General features: G+C 35.1%; 1 protein-coding gene across 3 annotated transcripts in view; it reads left to right on the top strand.

The window, feature by feature from the left end:
• The window catches only part of USP8 (ubiquitin specific peptidase 8), a 75,129-nt gene that overhangs the window by 15,661 nt on the left and 41,090 nt on the right, over positions 1–18,378 (top strand). For all 3 annotated transcript variants that reach the window (XM_044232081.1, XM_044232080.1, XM_044232079.1), the window contains exons 2-6: positions 5,032–5,205; positions 8,092–8,236; positions 13,670–13,755; positions 15,233–15,395; positions 17,881–17,923. In XM_044232081.1, the coding sequence (XP_044088016.1) occupies positions 5,102–5,205; positions 8,092–8,236; positions 13,670–13,755; positions 15,233–15,395; positions 17,881–17,923 (541 nt within the window). In that variant the 5' untranslated portion in view covers positions 5,032–5,101. The remainder of the gene's footprint in view (positions 1–5,031; positions 5,206–8,091; positions 8,237–13,669; positions 13,756–15,232; positions 15,396–17,880; positions 17,924–18,378) is intronic.

Here is an 18,378-nt window from a genome sequence, read left to right as displayed (position 1 = left end):
CAGTAGCTTTAAATGACCACTGGACTAGATGGATTTACCAGATATATTCAGAACATTTCATCCTAAAACATTAGAATACACGTTCTCCACAATAGGTTGCATGTAAATCCACAAACCAAGTCTCAACAAATTCAGGAAGATCAGAATCATACTGTGCATCTTTTCTGACTACAACACTATGAAACTAGAAGTCAACCACAAGAAAAAATCTGGAAAGACCACAAATATATGGAGGTGAAATAAAATGCTACTAAATAATGAGTGGGTCATCCCAAAAAATTAAAAAAAAAAAAGAAATAAAAAATTACATGGAGACAAAATGAAAACACAGTGGTCTGAAATCTTTGGGATGTAGCAAAAGCAGTTTAAAGGGGGAAGTTTATAGCAATACAGGGCTACCTCAAGAAGCATGGAGAAGAACAAACATGCCTAAAAACAGCAGAAGGAAGGAAATAACAAAGACTAGAGCAGAAATAAATAATATAGAAACTAAAAAAGCATTAGAACAGATAAATGAAATTAGGAGCTGGTTCTTTGAAATGATAACATAATTGATAAACTTCTGGTCAGACAAAAAAGGAGGGAGGACCCAAATAAGCAAAAAAAGTACAAATGAAAGAGGAGAAATAACCAACACCACAGAAATAAAAACAATTGTAGGGAATATTATGAAAAATTATATGCCAACAAATTGGACAACCTAGAAGAGATGGATAAATTCCTGGAACCATTTAGCCTATCAAAATAAAAACAGGAAGAGAGAGAAAATTTGAATAGACCAATTACCAGTAAGAAAATTGAGTCAGTAATGAAAAACATACAAAAGTTCAGGACCAGATGACTTCATAGGAGAAATTTACCAAATATTTAAAGAAAGGTTAATAATAATCTTCTTAAACCATTCCAAAAAATAGGAGAGAGGAAAACTTCAAAATTTATTCTGTGATGCCAGTACCATCCTGATACCAAAACCAGATAAAAACACCACCAAAAAGCACTATAGGCCAATATATCCCAATAAACATAGATGCAGAAATCCTCAACAAAATAGCAAACTGAATCCAAGAATACATTTTAAAAAAAATCATACATCACAATCAAGTGGATTTATTCCCAGGATACAAGGGTGGCTCAATATTCACAAATCAGCAACGTGATACATCACATCAGTAAGAAGAATAGAAACAATATGGTCATTCCAACAGATGCAGAAAAAGGATTTGACAAAGTATAACTCTATTCATGATAAAAACTCTCAATAAAGTAGGTTTTTAGGAAACATACCTCAACTTAAGGCTATCTGTGAAAAACCCACAGGTAATGTCCATCCTTACTGGGGAAAAACAGACCGCTTTTCCCCTAAGATCAGGAACAAGACAAGAATGTCCACCCTCACCACTTTTATTCAACATAGTACTTGAAATCCTAGCCACAGAAATTAGACAACAAAAAGAAATAAAGGCATCCAAATTGATAAGGAAGAAGTAGAACTTTCATTATTTGCAGATGACATGATACTATATATAGAATACCCTAAAGACTTCACTGTAAAAGAACTACAACTGATAAGTCAGTAAAGTGACAGGATACGAAGTCAATGTACGGAAATCTGTTAGCATTCCTATAGGCTAATAATGAGGTGACAGAAAATGAAATTAAGAAAAGAATTCCATTTACATTTGTACCAAAACCAATAAAATATCTAGGAATAAACTTAACCAAGGATGTGAGAGACCTGTGTTCTGAAAACTATTAAACATTGATGAAAAAAATTCAGGACAACACAAAGAAATGGAAAGACATTCCATGCCCATAGGTTAGGAGAACAAATACCATTAAAATGTTTATGCTACCCAAGGCAATCTACAGATTTAATGCAATCTCTATCAAAATACCAACAACATTTTCCATAGAACTAGAACAAACAATCCTAAAATTTGTGTGGAACTCCAGAGGACCTCAAATAACCAAGGCAATCTTGAAAAATATAAAACTGGAGATGTCAGAATTCCAGACTTCAGGTTATATTACAAAGCTGTAGTAACCAAAACAGTATGATACTGTCTTGACAGAGGATTAATGGATCAGTGGAAGACTAGAATACCCAGAAATCAATCCACAATTATATGGTCAGACATTGACAAAGGAGGCAAGAATGTACAGTATGTGTGGGGTGGGGGGAAGACGATCTCTTCAACAAATAGTTTTGGGCTCTCTGGGTAGCTAAATGCAAAAGAATGAAACTGGGCCACTTTCTCTAGCCACAAACACACACACGACTCAAAATGGGTTAAAGATCTAACTGTGAGACCTGAAACCTTAAAAATCCTAGAAGAGATCACAGGCAGTAATTTCTCTGGTATTGGCCAGAGCAACATTTCTGTGTCTCATGAGGCAAGAGGGGAAAGAGCAAAAGTAAACTGTTGAAACTACATCAACGTAAAAAACTGCATGGTAAAGAAGGAAACAAAGGCAACCTTCTGAATAGCAGAAGATATTTGCAAATGACATATCCAATAAAGGATTAATATCCAGAATATATAAAGAACTCCTACAACCCCACTCCCCAAAAACAATAATCCAGTTAAAAACTGGGCAGAAGAGGAGCATCTGGGTGGCTCAGTGGGTTAAGCCTCTGCCTTCAGCTCAGGTCATGGTCTCAAGGTTCTGGGATTGAGCCCTGCATCAGGCATCTCTGCTCAGCAGGGAGCCTGCTTCCCTCTCTCTCTGCCTGCCTCTCTGCCTACTTGTGATCTCTCTCTGTCAAATAAAAATCTTTTAAAAAAAAAAATGGGCAGAAGACATGAGCAGACTTTTCTTCAAAGACGTAGATGGCCAGCAGACACAAATAAAGATGCTCAGTATCACTCATCATCAGGGAAATGCAAGATATCACCTCCCAGCGGTCAGAATGGCTAAAATTAAAAACACAAGAAACAAGTGTTGCCAAAGATGTGAAGAAAAAGGAATCCTTATGCACTGTTGGTGGGAATGCAAACTGGTACAGCCACCCTGGAGAACAGTTTGGAAATTCCTCAAAAAATTAAAAATAGAAGTATGCTGAGATCCAGCAACTGCATTCCTAGGTATTTACCCCCCAAATATAAAAACACTAATTGAAAGGGGTATATGCACTCTTGTTTATTGCAGCATTATTTACAATAGCCAAATTATGGAATCAGCCCAAGTGTCCATTGATAGGTGAATGGATAAAGAAGGTATGTTATATGTGTATGTGTGTGTGTGTGTGTGTGTGTGTGTGTGTGTGTGTGTAATGGAGTATTATTCAACCATAAAAAAGGATGAAATCTTGGGGTGCTGGGTAGCTCAGTTGATTAAGCATCTGACTTGATAATCGCCTCAGGTCATCATCTCAGGGTCATGAGATTGAGCTCTACATCAGGCTCCAATCTGAGCACGGAGCCTGCTTAGGATTCTCTTTCCTCCTCCTCCCTTTGCCCCACCTCACCTCTCCAAACCCCCTATCACACGCACTCTCGCTCTCTTAAAAAAAAAAAAACAAAAACTTTTCATTTACAATATAATATGGATGGAACTAGAGAATATAATCATAAGCAAAATTTTTAGAAAGACACTATATTATTTCACCGACACAAAACAAACAAGCAAAGAAAAAAAAGAGACAAACCAAGAAACAGACACTTAACTAGAGAAAACAAGCTGATGGTTACCAGAGGGGAGGTGGTGGGGAAATGGGTGAAATATGTAGTAAAGGGTACACTTAATCATGAAGAGCACTAATGTAGAGAATTGTTGAATCACTATATTGTACACCTGAAACTAAATATAACACTGTATGTTAACTAAACTGGATCAAAATTAAAAACTTAATTAAAAATACTTTATTGCTAAAAAATACTATGATCTGAGCTTTCAGTAAGTCGAAATCACTAATCATAAATCACTATAACAAATACGATAATAAAAAGTTTTGAAATATTGTGAACATTACTGAAATGCAATACATGCATGGACACAAAATAAGCAAATACTGGGAAAATGAAACCAAAAGACTTGCCTGATGCAGTGTTGCCACAGACCTTCAGTTTGTAAAAAAAAAAAATCACTATCTGTGAAGAACAGTAAAGTGGAACAAAATAAATTGAGGTATACTTGTATTTATTTGAATTGTAATTAGTTCTTTAAAGCAGAAACATGGTATAAATTTAATTGGATTCTTCTGAAGTTTTCATTTGGTAACACTTGGGATCTTGCCAGGACTCCCTATTTGGTGTCCTCTCCTATGCATCTCCTATATACATCTGTATGCATTCCTGCACATGTACACACACAGCTTAATTGATATTCAGCTTTTCTTCCTCTTGTCTTCATTTTGTTTAATACTTTCTCCATCTCCTTTGTCAGAATTTACTAGAGCATGGGAGGAACAAAGAACATAATAAAACATCAAAGACTTAGAGAAACCAAAGTACTTGGGTATATTCTGTTCATATATCCCTAGGTCTGTATAAATTGGCCCTGCCTACTCCCCATCCCCCACTAACTTGTTCAGCTTGCTTGTTTTTATTAACTAGTATTATCAATGAGGAAGGGAAATATTTGTAAATGAAACTTCTTTCTGTTTGTGATCTATATATTAATAACAGATTTAGGAGTAGAAAAATATAAAAGCTCTTACTCTGTTAAGTCCTTTGACAGGAAAATTCTTAATATTTAAGACAAAGTGATGCAAACAATAATTCATTTAGTTAATGAAAATTTGAAAAAATTAATTTATTGATAACCTGAATATCTTGTATTCCCAAAATGGATACTCACGATAATTTAAAACTAACTTTTTTTTTTTCAGATTTTATTTTTGTATTATGTATGTTAAAAACCATACAGTACATCATTAGTTTTTGATGTAGTGTTACATGATTCATTATTTGCATATAACACCCAGTGCTCATTATAACACGTGCCTATCTTAGTTTAGGACTTTGATGCTTTTTAACTGTTCATTTATTTTGTTGTTAATTGGAAATATTTGTGTTCATTTTGTTTCAGAAAGAACTGCTTTTAATGAAGTACACCATCCATTGTGAAAGTGGAAAAGTAAAAGTAAAGATTATTCATCATGCCTGCTGTGGCTTCAGTTCCTAAAGAACTCTACCTCAGTTCTTCACTAAAAGACCTCAATAAGAAGACAGAAGTTAAACCAGAGAAAATAAGCACGAGGAAGTATGTATCCTTTGCTAGTTTCACTGAATCATATTAATTTTTAGTTCATTTCCATATTATTAAGTGGGTTAGATAAGTAGTCAGTTTGAAGTTTATTTGAAAAATGGCATCATCACATGAATAAAGTAAGACCTCCTTAGAGAAGTTCTTAACTTTATTTTGGCAGAACATATATATATATTCTGCTGATACGCATATTTTCTGTTCTCTGTACAGTGTAACAATTCTAAGTTTAAGAAGTAAAGACTACAAGGTTTCTATAAAATTCATTCAGCCACAGTTAATGTCTTTTATAAAACAGTATAGATATACTTTAAAGATCATTTTATCCATGTATATTTCACATCTAAGATATGATCCTAGCATAGTCTTTCTTTGATTAAAAGAGGAGAAACATTTTTTGTCTAATATTTAGCAAAGTATTAATTTGTGCCAATTTGACATGAACTTTCAATATAATGATATATGGGTTTTTATTTTTGAAGACACACAGTCTATCTACCTGCTGACGTGGAGGCTAGAGACGATACTTCACTGATAATGATTACAAAATCTGTCCTGAGATAAAATATAATAGGGAGAGGTCCAGGTATTTTGGTATTTACTGAAAGTAATATTGCTAAAAATCAGGTATCAGTAAAATTGTTAACTTGATAGTTTTATCTCTGATATGGGACAAGAGGCAATAGTGGAAATTTTCTTCTGAATTAATTTTGACAGACAAAGGAGAAGATTTGGAGATAAGTTACTACATAATTAATAGAGTCGGAAATCGAGGTTTCAGAAAGAAAGGTGTATTTAGCCAGCCATATATCCCAGACTTGGGGCAAGCAAATTTTAGAAAGTGGCAAAGAGGCATTCCATGGCTCCTCCATAAATGGGGGGCTCTAAAAAAGATGATATATTTGATCCCAAATGAACCTGTGAAGAGGTATCTGAAGAGACCTGTGAATGCACAGGGACAGCCTTATGCATCATTTTCTAAAGGAAATAGAAGCTGGAAAGAAAACAAAACATCAGGGATGAAGAGGAGAGAACAGTAGGAACTTTAAAGAAGGTCACAAAAGAAAATCCCAAAATGAACTGATATTTCTAACCATTACAGTGGACAAAAGGGTCTTTTAAAAAAACCCATCTTTTCAGGGACAGGGAGAATAAGAGAAGGATTGGCCTACTTCTTGACCTAAGTTGGTAATATTGGTGGGATAACAGAAAAAACAGTTCTATTTAACTTCTGTTGATGGGGCGCTTGGGTGGTGAGTCTGTTAATTCTCCAACTTTTGATTTGGGCTCAGGTCGTGATCTCCAGGTCATAATATTGAACCCCATTTTGGACCTTGTGAGGAGTTGCCCCCTCCCCCCATGGAACCTCCTTAAGATTCTCTCTCCCTCTCCCCCCCAACCCCGTTCTCGAATAGGTGCTCTCTAAAATAAAGATAGATTTAAAAATAAATAAAAAACTTCTGAATGACTTTCAAATAGAAAACAATGGGAACGATAAAGCTACCTTGAAGCTTTCTCAGGGATCTTCACATAATCCTGAGACAGATCAATTCATTCTAGTCATGTCTGGGTTAACTCTGGGACCACCTTGATTCTATAGGAAATGTATGTCAGCAGGACTTCCTTAAATATACCTCTTCATGTTCTTGCTATGGCACATAGCACTAATCAAAGAACAATAGGATCTTTTTAGGATTTTTAGCTGTTTCACTATATGCACAGTGAAACAGTGCCATCTATGGCCATCTCAGCTTGGTCTGCTACATATAAACTTGTGAGATATATATGCATCAGAGTGAAAGAAGTTTAGATAAAAGTTTAGAAAAAGTTTATCTAAAACCCAAGGACTGTTGTTTCCACTCCTAAACTCTTCCAAAGAGAATCTGCTCACTAGCTTTGGTTTGATTTATCTGATTTTAGGACCATGATGCCATGCTAGGCAGGTTGTACACATGCTAAGCAGAGTGTATCTTTTGTCGTAAATATAACTTTGGCCCTATTCTTTATGTGGTGGTCTTGGCCTGGCCAATTTCATCACTAATTCATGTTTTAGTTGTGGAGCAGATTGAAAATTACAGAAAACAAGAAACACTGCTCTGTATAGATAAAATTGATAAAGCACATTATACATGAGCATTAGTACTATAACTAGGTTGCCAAAACTTTAGTCCGCAGTGATGAATTCCTCTCAAAGGAATGCCTATTTTATTAATTTGCTTTCTAAAGACTTTACCAGGCAGATGACCTTAGACTGAATGCCACAGAATCCTCAAATTTACCAAAGTGGAATTTTAAGATCACTTATTTTTAGACTTTAAATCCCTTTTCCTTCCAGCACCAGTGAATCAGAGTGCAATTTGATCATTTTGTAGAAGACTAACCAAGTAAAAAGATTGAACTTATGTTTCTTTCCCTGCCCCTTATTTCTTGGATTTTAGGTGGGGAGATTTTTACAGCATATTTAGAAAGGGGTGAGGAGAATTGAAAAGTATCTTAACATTAAACATTAACTAAGGATTTTAGCTCCCCTACTTCAATGCAAGTGGTATGGAGTTATCTTCCTTAATCGTAGAGTATGACTATTAAATGACTGCCCGAGGACCACTTGTCTCAGGATTATCTACCATAGCAAATTAAAACTGGACTCAGTGCATTTTGAACAGTTCAATGGTATATAAACAACTGTTGGGAAGCAGAAGTATTTATTAGTAGGATAGGGGAATTTTCAGGTTGCATCCAAACATACATGAAACTTTGTATAATTTACAAAGTCATGCAGTCTGAATTATGAAATTCACTTACCAAGATTCTCTGTAGACCTTATCATGATTTCCCCCCTGCCTTTATGTCAGGTGTTTTAATTATTTTTTTCTCTAATTGAAGTTATGTACAGAGTGCCCTGAAGATCTTCAAAACAGCAGAAGAATGCAGATTAGATCGTGATGAGGAAAAGGCCTATGTACTATATATGAAATATGTGACTGTTTATAATCTTATCAAAAAAAGGCCTGATTTCAAGCAACAGCAGGTACCTTTTATTTTTGCATTTTTATTTGCTAAGTTATTTTTGCACAGTAGAGCTACTGATTTCCTCTAAAAGTTAACTGTTACTGAAATTAGGTCACACTGTGTAGGACCAAGTTCAAACTCTTATGCAGCTAGAAAAAGTGAACTAAATGTTTAGTTTCTTCATTTTTAACTGTATATATGTGGATGTAATCACATTGTATACACATACCTCATTTGCCTTGGATTAGTACAAGTTTACAGCAATGTAAAGATGCCTAAGTTTTCTGTTACAGTAAATGATCACCAGATCAAGTGGAAGGATTCAGTTTACTCATGCATTAAATACGAAACATGTGTCTGCAGTCATACTTTCTCAGGATTCAGGATTTTGTCAAGTAATGTGTGTGTGTATGTGTTTCATTTTTACTTTTTTGAGTGTAGTTGAATACAATGTTAGATTAGTTTCAGGTATACAACATAGTGATTAGACAAATTTATACATTATGCTGTGCTCACCACAAGTATAGCTACCATGGGTCACCATACAACACTTTTATATCATTGACTACATTCCCTATGTTCTGCCTTTTATTCCTGTAACTTAATATGTTCCATAGCTGGAAGCCTGCCTCCCACTTGCCTTCACCCATTTTCCCCTCCCCTCCCCCTCCCCACTGGTAACTATCAGTTCTCTAAATTTACATGTATGATTCTACTTTTCATTTGTTTATTCATTTGGGGTTTTTTTAGTTGCTGCATGTGAGTGAAATCATATGATATTTGTCTTTCTTAATCTGACTTGTTTCATTTAGCATAATACCCTTTAGGTCCATCCATGTTGTCACAAATTATACAGCCTCATCCTTTTTATGGCTTTGTAATAATCCAGTGTATGTGTGTATGTGTGTATGTGTGTGTGTATGTGTACACACCACATCTTCCTGTTTCATTTTTCAGTCTCTAGTTGGTCTGTCTCTTGTTTTTATGTGCAGCTTTTTATATTTGAGTGACATTGTAGCTGTGTTAAAGAATCAGTTAATATTGATTGCTTCCATTTTTATTTGCTATTATTATTATTACTTTTCCTTTTTATCCTTTGAGTAAGTTCCTTTCTTTTGCTGAAGCCGTGGGAAAGGAGGGAAGGTGGGAGAGATATAAATGGATAAAGAGAACTAATAACTAGGTATGTCTTGCTAGAGAACATGGTTGCATTTCAGCTGTACCAGAAACGGACAAAAGAAGAACACAGCGAGTAGGTTAGAGAAATTGGAGGAATATTGTGTGGGTGGTTCCACCAGCAGCCTTGCTACCAGACAATAAGCAGCAGCAACTTATACTGTATATAGGTTTCTCACCTGGTTGAGAAGCCTTCTTGAAGTAATACTGAGATTTTGTTTTTGTTGTTCTCTGAATTGGTTTGCCTTATTTAAATTGACTTACAGAAGTGAAAAATGTTCTCTCATTCTTTGAGATAACTTTTTCTTTAAAGATTTTTTTTTTAAAGATTTTTTTCTTTAAAGGTTTCATTTATCTGTTTGACAGAGAGAGAGATCACATGCAGGCAGAGAGGCAGACAGAGAGGCATGGGGAAGCAGGCTCCCTGCTGAGCAGAGAGCCAGATTGGGGGCTCCATCCCAGGATCCTGGGATCATGACCTGAGCCGAAGGCAGAGGCTTAACTCCCTGAGCCACCCAGGTGCCCCTGAAATAACCTTTTTTTTCCCCAGAGTAGTGTGACCTATATAATTTCTTTTGGTTGTTGGTTAAGGGATGACTTTAGTGTTTTATTTAATAGTGATAAGGCATTGCGGTATTTCTTTTCACCAACAAAGTTATGTTAATAATAGTTACAGGGATTTAGTTGTAGCTTTGGAAAGGTGGCCCCTTGCATGTGAGGTTCATCCTTCTGTCCACAGTTGGTTAGATTGGTCCTAATCTTAGAACATTCTTGAGCATACCTGTCTGCAAATACAGAGGCTTGCCCAAATTCAAACAGGTTTCTCTACGCTCTTTGATGGTTTTTATAATATTTATTAAAGTGGAATTATTTTTAAAAGAAGGGTAAAAGTGTTTAGTAAAGTAAATTTTTTTGAAAGATTTACAATTTTGGATAGCTTGGTAGTTTTGGTGTCTCCTCTTTCATCTGTTGTGGTAGGGCAAATTTTGTATGTATTTACTTTTTGCTGTAGTTTCTTTCCTTTCTTTCTTTCTTTCTTTCTTTTTTTCTTTTCTTAAAATTTTATTTATTTGACAGAAAGAGAGGGGCAGGCAGAGTCAGGGGAGAAACAGATGTGGGACTTGATCCCAGGACCCTGGGAGCATGACCTGAGCCAAAGGTGGCCACTCAACTAACTGAGCCACCCAGGCACCCTGACTTTTTGCTGTAGTTTTCTAAGTTAGTGGTTGCTTTTTTTCTTCAAGAAGATTGGGAGTGTTCTTATAGCTACTTTTTTAACTTGAGAAGATTAGGAGTGAAGTTTAATCGATAAGAATTTTTTTCCATTTCCACAGAGTATCTATTACATTCCCAGAGGGAGTAGTTGAAAGTTACAGGAGTTGTTCGGCTTAGGAAGCTCCCTCCCAAGGCTCAGGTAACTCAGGCTGTTACTTCATGCGCTGGAGTTGTTCATTTGCTCTGTCCAGGGTACATATCTCCTTCTGCCTTAGAACTGTTTTTGTTTTATTTAACCCAGCATCTCCAGTGCACTTCAAGTACGTGAAGTGTTAAATTTACCAACTAGACATTTTCTAGGATTTACACTTTAAATCAGGTAGGGGCAGAATATAATGTCACTAGTCTTCTTCAGAAACCTGTATCTTTCACTCTTGTTTTACACGAGGGAGTATTTAAGATTTACATAAAATGTTAATTTAGGAAGGTCACTAGTAAAGGATGCATTACATTTCTTACTCATTGAAAAAATCCCTTTATGAATAATTTTTTCAGAGTTATCTGAAAAGGGAAATAATATTGAAAATATTAGTGTAGCAAAGTCTAGATAAATTAGAATTATATTTTCAAATCTGCATGGTATACATGATAATTATTCCTAAATATTTTTGGTAAGCCTTTTTATTTGTGAAATCATGAGACTTGAGTTTTTGTGTTCAGGAATAAGAAAGTTCTATTTGGGTAAATCTGAGAAACAAACGTTTTAGTTGTGTAAAAATTAGATGTTATTTTTCTGTTCTGTCAACTTGAAAATATTAATTGTTCTCCTTTAAGAGCACAGAGAGATATAATTACTGACCAAAAAAAACCCTCACTAATACTAGGGGAGTGTCTTCTGGAAGTTTGTAACAGGCATGCCCAAACACAAACAATTTTTTCAGAATTTAAATGGGGTTAAGCTTATAGGCTGGCTTTTTTTAATGAGTTCATGTCAAAAAATTAAAAAACAAGTCACAGTAATTTTTATTTTTATGAGAGAAATCTTAAAATAATGATTAAATTTTGTTTTCTTTTGAAAACACATTGCATCGGGATGTCTGGGTGGCTCAGTCAGTTAAACATCTGCCTTTGGCTCAGGCCATGATCCGGGATTCTAGAATCAAGCCCCACATCGGGCTCCTTGCTCAGCGGGGAGCCTGCTTCTCCCTCTGTTTGCTGCTCCTTCTCCTTGTGCTTATGCTCTCTCACTCTCTCTGACAAATAAATATGTACACTCTTAAAAAAAACAAAAAAACACTGCATCAAAAGTCTGGACATTTGTGGCAGCTGAAGTTTTCAGTTGATACAATATTGAAAAAACTTTACTTTTATTGAAATTACATAATGAAGGGCCTTTTAATTTATTTAGTCTTTATTTAGAAGAATAAGCCTAACCTGAAACATGATGTACTTCTAGTATTTTAAGTATTCTCTACATCCAATATGGGGCTCAAACTCAGAGCCCCAACCCTGTGATATCAAGAGCTACATGTTCTACCTACTGAGCCAGCCAGGAGTCCCAAAACATGATCTTCTTTTCGGCTAAACAGACATATGGTAGCTGGTGTCAATAGATTTACCCCAAACCAGCTCTTAGTGACTGCTTTTCAAAGAGCCAGCAGTGCGTATCTTACCTCTTGGTCTTTCTTTTTATTAATTTTTTTATTACTATATCATTTGTGATGAACTGTGCTACTAGGCTCTGTTTCAGAGTCACACTGACAAGTTGTGGCCAGTTAGATAATTAGATCCAAAAATCAGCTGAGTTTCACTGTGCTATTGTCATGTTCAGCCAACCTTAATTTGAAAATGTCGCTGATTGCAGGATCTAATCAATGACCTCTTAGAGAAGTTATTTTTCTTAACTTTATTCTGCCTAAGTTATGTGCCAAACGTTTTGTGTGTTTTTTTTAAAGATTATATTATTAATGATTTATTTCTGTCGTCTGATACTTACTCAAGGTTTCCTCAGGTGTTTTATATCAAAAGTGTTTTGATTCCAGTTGAGAGGTGGGTTGCTATTATAAAGGTGGAGGCAAAAACCTCACAGTTTAAAATAAGGAAAACAGGGGCACCTGGGTGGCTCAGTGGGTTAAGCCTCTGCCTTCGGCTCGGGTCATGATCTCAGGATCCTGGGATTGAGCCCCACGTCGGGCTCTCTGCTTAGCGGTGAGCCTGCTTCCCCCTCTCTGCCTGCCTCTCTGCCTACTTGTGATCTCTCTCTCTTTCTGTCAAATGGATAAATAAAATCTTAAAAACAAACAAACAAATAAAAAACACAGCTCAACAAATAACTCTGTATCTCTCCTAACTACCTGAAATGCTTTAAAAAATAATAATAATAAGGAAAACAAAATAAATACCATGCTGTAGGTCAATATACAATTTGCTTTACTGCTTCTGATTCTAGAGAAAGAAACCTAAGTAACAATTTGCAATAGGAAAATATATATTTTTCCTGAAAGCTTTGCTTTTTGGTCTTATTCATAAATAATAGGAATAGTATTTTATATATATATTTTTTAAGATTTTTACTTATTCATTTGAGACAGAGAGAGAGTGTGTGCACAAGCAGGGGGAGAGGGAGAGGGAGAAGTGGACTCTCAGCTGAGCAGGGAGCCCAGTGTGGGGCTTGATCCCAGGGCCCTGAGATCATGACCTGAGTCAAAGGCAGATGCTTAGCCATCTGAGCCACCCAGGCACCCCCAGTATTTATACTGAAAGGTGTCTTCCAAATAAATAAAATTACTACCTTTTAGGGTTTTGGGTTTTTTGTTTGTTTGTTTGGGGTTTTTTTGTGTGTGTTTGTGCAAACTAATTGTATGAAGAAATGCTTTTGAAACATTTGGAGAACAAGTTGTGTGTTTATGTAGGTTAAAAGTTAAAAAAAAAAAAAATTCATTCAGTTATGTTTTCATCCAGTCTTTCCTTCACATAGCACCATGATTGTAACGTTTTTAGCATTAGTGCTGTGTACAATGACCAGTACTAAAAGTATGGGATGGTTTTCTTATAATTTTAGGACTACTTTCACTCAATACTTGGACTTGCAAACATCAAAAAAGCTATTGAAGAAGCTGAAAGACTCTCTGAAAGCCTTAAACTCAGGTACAGACATTATTGTAAAATCTTTAAAAGAACATAAATTTAGAAGATACAAATAATATTTAGAACTTGTCCATTTATATCTGACCATGCGTATGAATCCCAGTTCCTAGAAATAAATTTTACATTAACAAAAATTAGAATCTTCTGCCGTATTGCCTTTATTATGTTTATGTGTTACATTCATATTTTTTTTTAAAGATTTTATTTATTTATTTGACAGAGAGAGATCACAAATAGGCAGAGAGGCAGGCAGAGAGAGAGAGGAGGAAGCAGGCTCACCGCTGAGCAGAGAGCCCGATGCGGGACTCGATCCCAGGACCCTGAGATCATGACCTGAGCCGAAGGCAGCGGCTTAACCCACTGAGCCACCCAGGCACCCTACATTCATATTTTTTACTGAAAATCTGAAAATGTTCAGAATGATAAATTGTTGTGATAAGCCTTGGTGTAGTATATCAGAGCTCAGGTTCAGGTTTTCCTAACTCTCTGACAGGATTTTTTAGAAAAATATAATTCCTCATATGCCCCAGGTTGTAATGTGCTACTGGACACTGGTCTTATGGGAATGAAGTATTTACTATTAGTTTTGAACTGCCTAGTTTGCAGTAGCTATTATGTTTAAAAACAGATCTAATTCTAGTATTTACCATGACTGGCTTGCCAGGCTTATAAAGTAATAAGAAATTAAAAACGGTATGTTTCAATTTTTAGTTATTAATCATTCTTTAACAGAATAAAAGGGAGCTGTTTTTCTAACTGATTTTTCACGGTTGAATCAATGAACTATTCTAGTTATATATATCATAGTCTTTACTTAGAAATTATCTTCTTGAATTAATATATTCCTTTTATTCTTTTCAGAAATTACTGATCTTGGGGCTGGAATATGTTAGGGTGGTTGGTACAATTTAGAATCACCATTCTTTTCTTCCTTTCACCAGTTAATCAACTGAGTAGAAGAGAATTTCTCCTAAATTTTAGGTTACCCCTTACTGATGTTTCTCTTGGATTTGTCTAGTTTTTCCCTACTTGTACTGTTACCAGAGATACTCCTTTATCTTTTGGTCATGTAAGCCATTTTCTCACTTATTTGTTGTCTTTACCTTTTTATATTTTGGACTACTTTATATGTGAATTAGTTCATTTTAAGAGTATAAGTCCTTTGAAAAAGGAAAGATTTGAAATTTTTTAAAGGTTGAAATTAGTGGGAAGGAAAGAACAAAAAGAGCATTAAACAACTTTAACTTAAGAGCATAGTGTTTCTTTTTTCTAGATTTTTGGGCAATTGAAAATCTACAGAGGGCAAATTTATGAGTTGTGGTTTGGAACAGAACACTGGCAGATAAAATTTCAGCTGGAGGAAGGAAGTTTGCTGCCATAAAATACCCCACAGTAGGGTACTAATTTTATGGAAGTGGAACTCTTTATTTTTCATGTCATGCCAGTAAAAGACATCTTGACTTCTTTTCCCAACTAGATATGAAGAAGCCGAAGTACGGAAAAAACTTGAAGAAAAGGACAGACAGGAAGAAGAGCAGCTGCAGAAACAGAAAAGGCATGAAGCAGGAAGAGAGGATGGTGGCACATCACCTAAAAGTTCCTTGGAAAATGTAATGGATTCCAGAGACAAAACCCAAAAGGTATTTCAAATTTATTCTGTGAAGTAAAAAGATTGTTTTTTTCCCCCAGATAATTTGCTCAGTGCAAGTTGAGATAACCACTACAACATACTTTTAGGCAACAAGGGTAAAATTTAATTTAGTGTTTTTATTAGAAATTGAATTAAATATCCTAGCTTCATTTGATTCCGTGTTTCTTTTGGATCTTTACAGATTAGTTTTTTACAGTTATTATCAACTTGATTAGAGCAATAGAAAGCAGTTAGTTGTAATTCAGTATATCTGAGTTCTGGTCCCATGTCAAGTCTTGCTTCACCCTTCTAGGACTTCATTTCCTCATTGCCAAAGGAAGATCTTGAAATAGATGTATCTTTAAGGTTTCTTCTTTCTAATGTAATTTAAATTGAAAAAGATTTGGTATACTACTTACTTGATGCCCAATCTTACGTGTTTGTAAGGTCTCATACCCTCTCCCTCGTTTTCTCTTCCTTTCTGACCATTTCCCTTTCCTCTTCCTCATTTGTTCCATTTATTCAGTGACTACTTGTAATCTAGCCACAATCTTGTTTGGCAAGAACCATCAGTGACTCAATCTGTACCTGCCAGCTACCACTGTATCTCCTTTCCTTCACCTTCTGAGAAACTAATCTTCCTAAAATACAATTTCTTTCTTTTCTTTTGTGTGTATGTGTGTTTCCTAAAATACAATTTCTTATGTACTGTCAAAATTCATGTAAAGATTTCTGCTTTTCTTTTTCTTAAGGATTTTGTAGCTTTCAGCTATCATTTGTATGTGAATCATCATCGGTTTCATTAAGAAATAGTTGTTTAATTACTTGTGACATTGTACTAAGCACTATTTAAAAAGAAGTGAAGAAATATGGTTTGTTGATTTTAGGAACTCATAATTTAAGTAACACTGCCATAGTGGAATGTTCTTTTGTAGGTCAAGTGGCAGATATAGATAAAAAGCAAAACTGCAAAGAACTGTGTGAAAGGGACTTTAAAATGTCTTTTGTTGCCTTTCCAGCAGGAGAGCCAACTTTTATTACTTACTAAGCCAACTTATTACTTTTACTTTTGTTTAGCCTTTTTATACTGAAAAAAATTATAATTAGACACCATTACCTAGTGTCAATAATCAGCTAACATTTGTCACCTAACACTTGTCACATTTTGTATCTGCACTTCCCCCTTTTGCTAGATCATTTCAAAGCATGTTATAGAGGACATATCATTTTACTACTAAATGTTTCAGTGTACATCTCCAAGAAAGGGACATTTTCTTTTTAATGACAATACTGTTTTTTCACCTCATAAAATTAACAATAATTCCCTGATATAATCTAATGCCCAGTCTATATTCACATTTACCCACTGCTCATAATGATATTTTAGAGTTGATTTGTTTGAATTAGGATCCAGATAAGGTCCACTCGTAGTCTTCTGATTGTTTGGTCTCTTAAATTAAGTCCCTGTAGTACTCTCTGCATTAGTCCCCCATTTCACTTTTTTAATTTCTTGCCTTTGACTTTTTAATACAGATCAGATCTGTGAAATGAACCAACCACATTCTGGATTTATCTAATTGTTTCCATCTTGTATTATTTAATCTATACATCTATCTTCTATATTTGTTGTAGGCTAGAAGTTCAACCTAGAAGCTTAATGAGATTCAGATTCAGTTTTTGCTTTTGGCAAGTGCACTTCATAGGTGACTCTGCACTTCATAACTGCATTGTATTAGGAGGCACATTACATATACTCCTTTTTTAATTTTAGTGATGCTAAAATTGATCACTTCTCAAGTGGTTGTAGGTTTTTCATCTATAAAATGAATTACTACCTTACAGAAATAACCTGTGTTGTCTTGGTTAGAAAATACAATTATATTTTTACAAATTTTTGTTTTCCTTCAATTATGTAATATTGAACTCTGAAAGGAATAGCCAGAATTTTTATTTCATTGTAAGAAATATTCTGTCATTGGGGCACCTGGGTGGCTCAGCGGGTTAAGCCTCTGCCTTCGGCTCAGGTCATGATCTCAGGGTCCTGGGATCGAGCCCCACATTGGGCTCTCTGTTCGGCAGGGAGCCTGCTTCTCCCTCTCTCTCTCTGCTTGCCTCTCTGCCTACTTGTGATCTCTCTCTGTCAAATAAATAAATAGAATCTAAAAAAAAAAAAAAAAAAGAAATATTCTGTCATTGAATTAAATATTAAATTTCTTAACAGACTGTGCTTTTATATTATATTTAGCCTTTAACTGAAGAAAATTTCAAGGAAGTTTTACATGATTCTGTTGTATTTCTAGTTATTTTAGTTGTTTTCTGCTGCCAGATAATCTGATGAAGCCATGACTCTTCATCGGTATTTTAATAAAGTGCCAGTACTTCGCACACTTCATTTTCTGGGCTTTCAGTTTCAGTGAAGTAATAGAGTTGAACTTTCTATTTCTATAAAAAATTTTTACTTCTGTTAAAGTTGAAACTTTCTTTTTGTGAAACAGATAAATGGTGAAAAGAGTGAAAAAAGTGAGACCACAGAGAAAGGTAAGTGTGTACAGAAGGGAGGGAGTTCTTTTGAGTCATTATTGAGATATAGTATTTAATATTTAATGCAAATAAGCTTCAGATTTTACATTCTGTTTGTATGTAAGTGAACAGTGTTTACATACATTTTGTATGTAAGCTTTATCATTTTTCTTAGTCTGTGCAATTATATCGAAAACGTGTTTATATTCTGTATATGTCATGGGGAATATTTATGTTAAATTGTGATTAAAAACAATCAAAGCCACAGATTGTACTTTGCAGTGTTTTTTTTTTTTCCCCCCAAGATACAGTTTAGCAAGGCGGTTAAGAGCACAGACTCTCCAAAGTCAGACTGCCTGGATTTTGAATACTGTCTCCTTTGAATTTTCATGTGATCTTGAGCATGTTACTTAACCTCTCTACCTTAATTTCCCTATCCTGCAAAGTGAGGGTAATAGTAGTATCTGTTCTAT

The sequence above is a fragment of the Neovison vison genome, chromosome 13, assembly GCF_020171115.1.
Source record: "Neovison vison isolate M4711 chromosome 13, ASM_NN_V1, whole genome shotgun sequence".
Classification (NCBI taxonomy): domain Eukaryota; kingdom Metazoa; phylum Chordata; class Mammalia; order Carnivora; family Mustelidae; genus Neogale; species Neogale vison.
The sequence above is the reverse complement of the archived record's forward strand: the minus strand, read 5'-3'. Positions and strand labels throughout refer to the sequence as shown.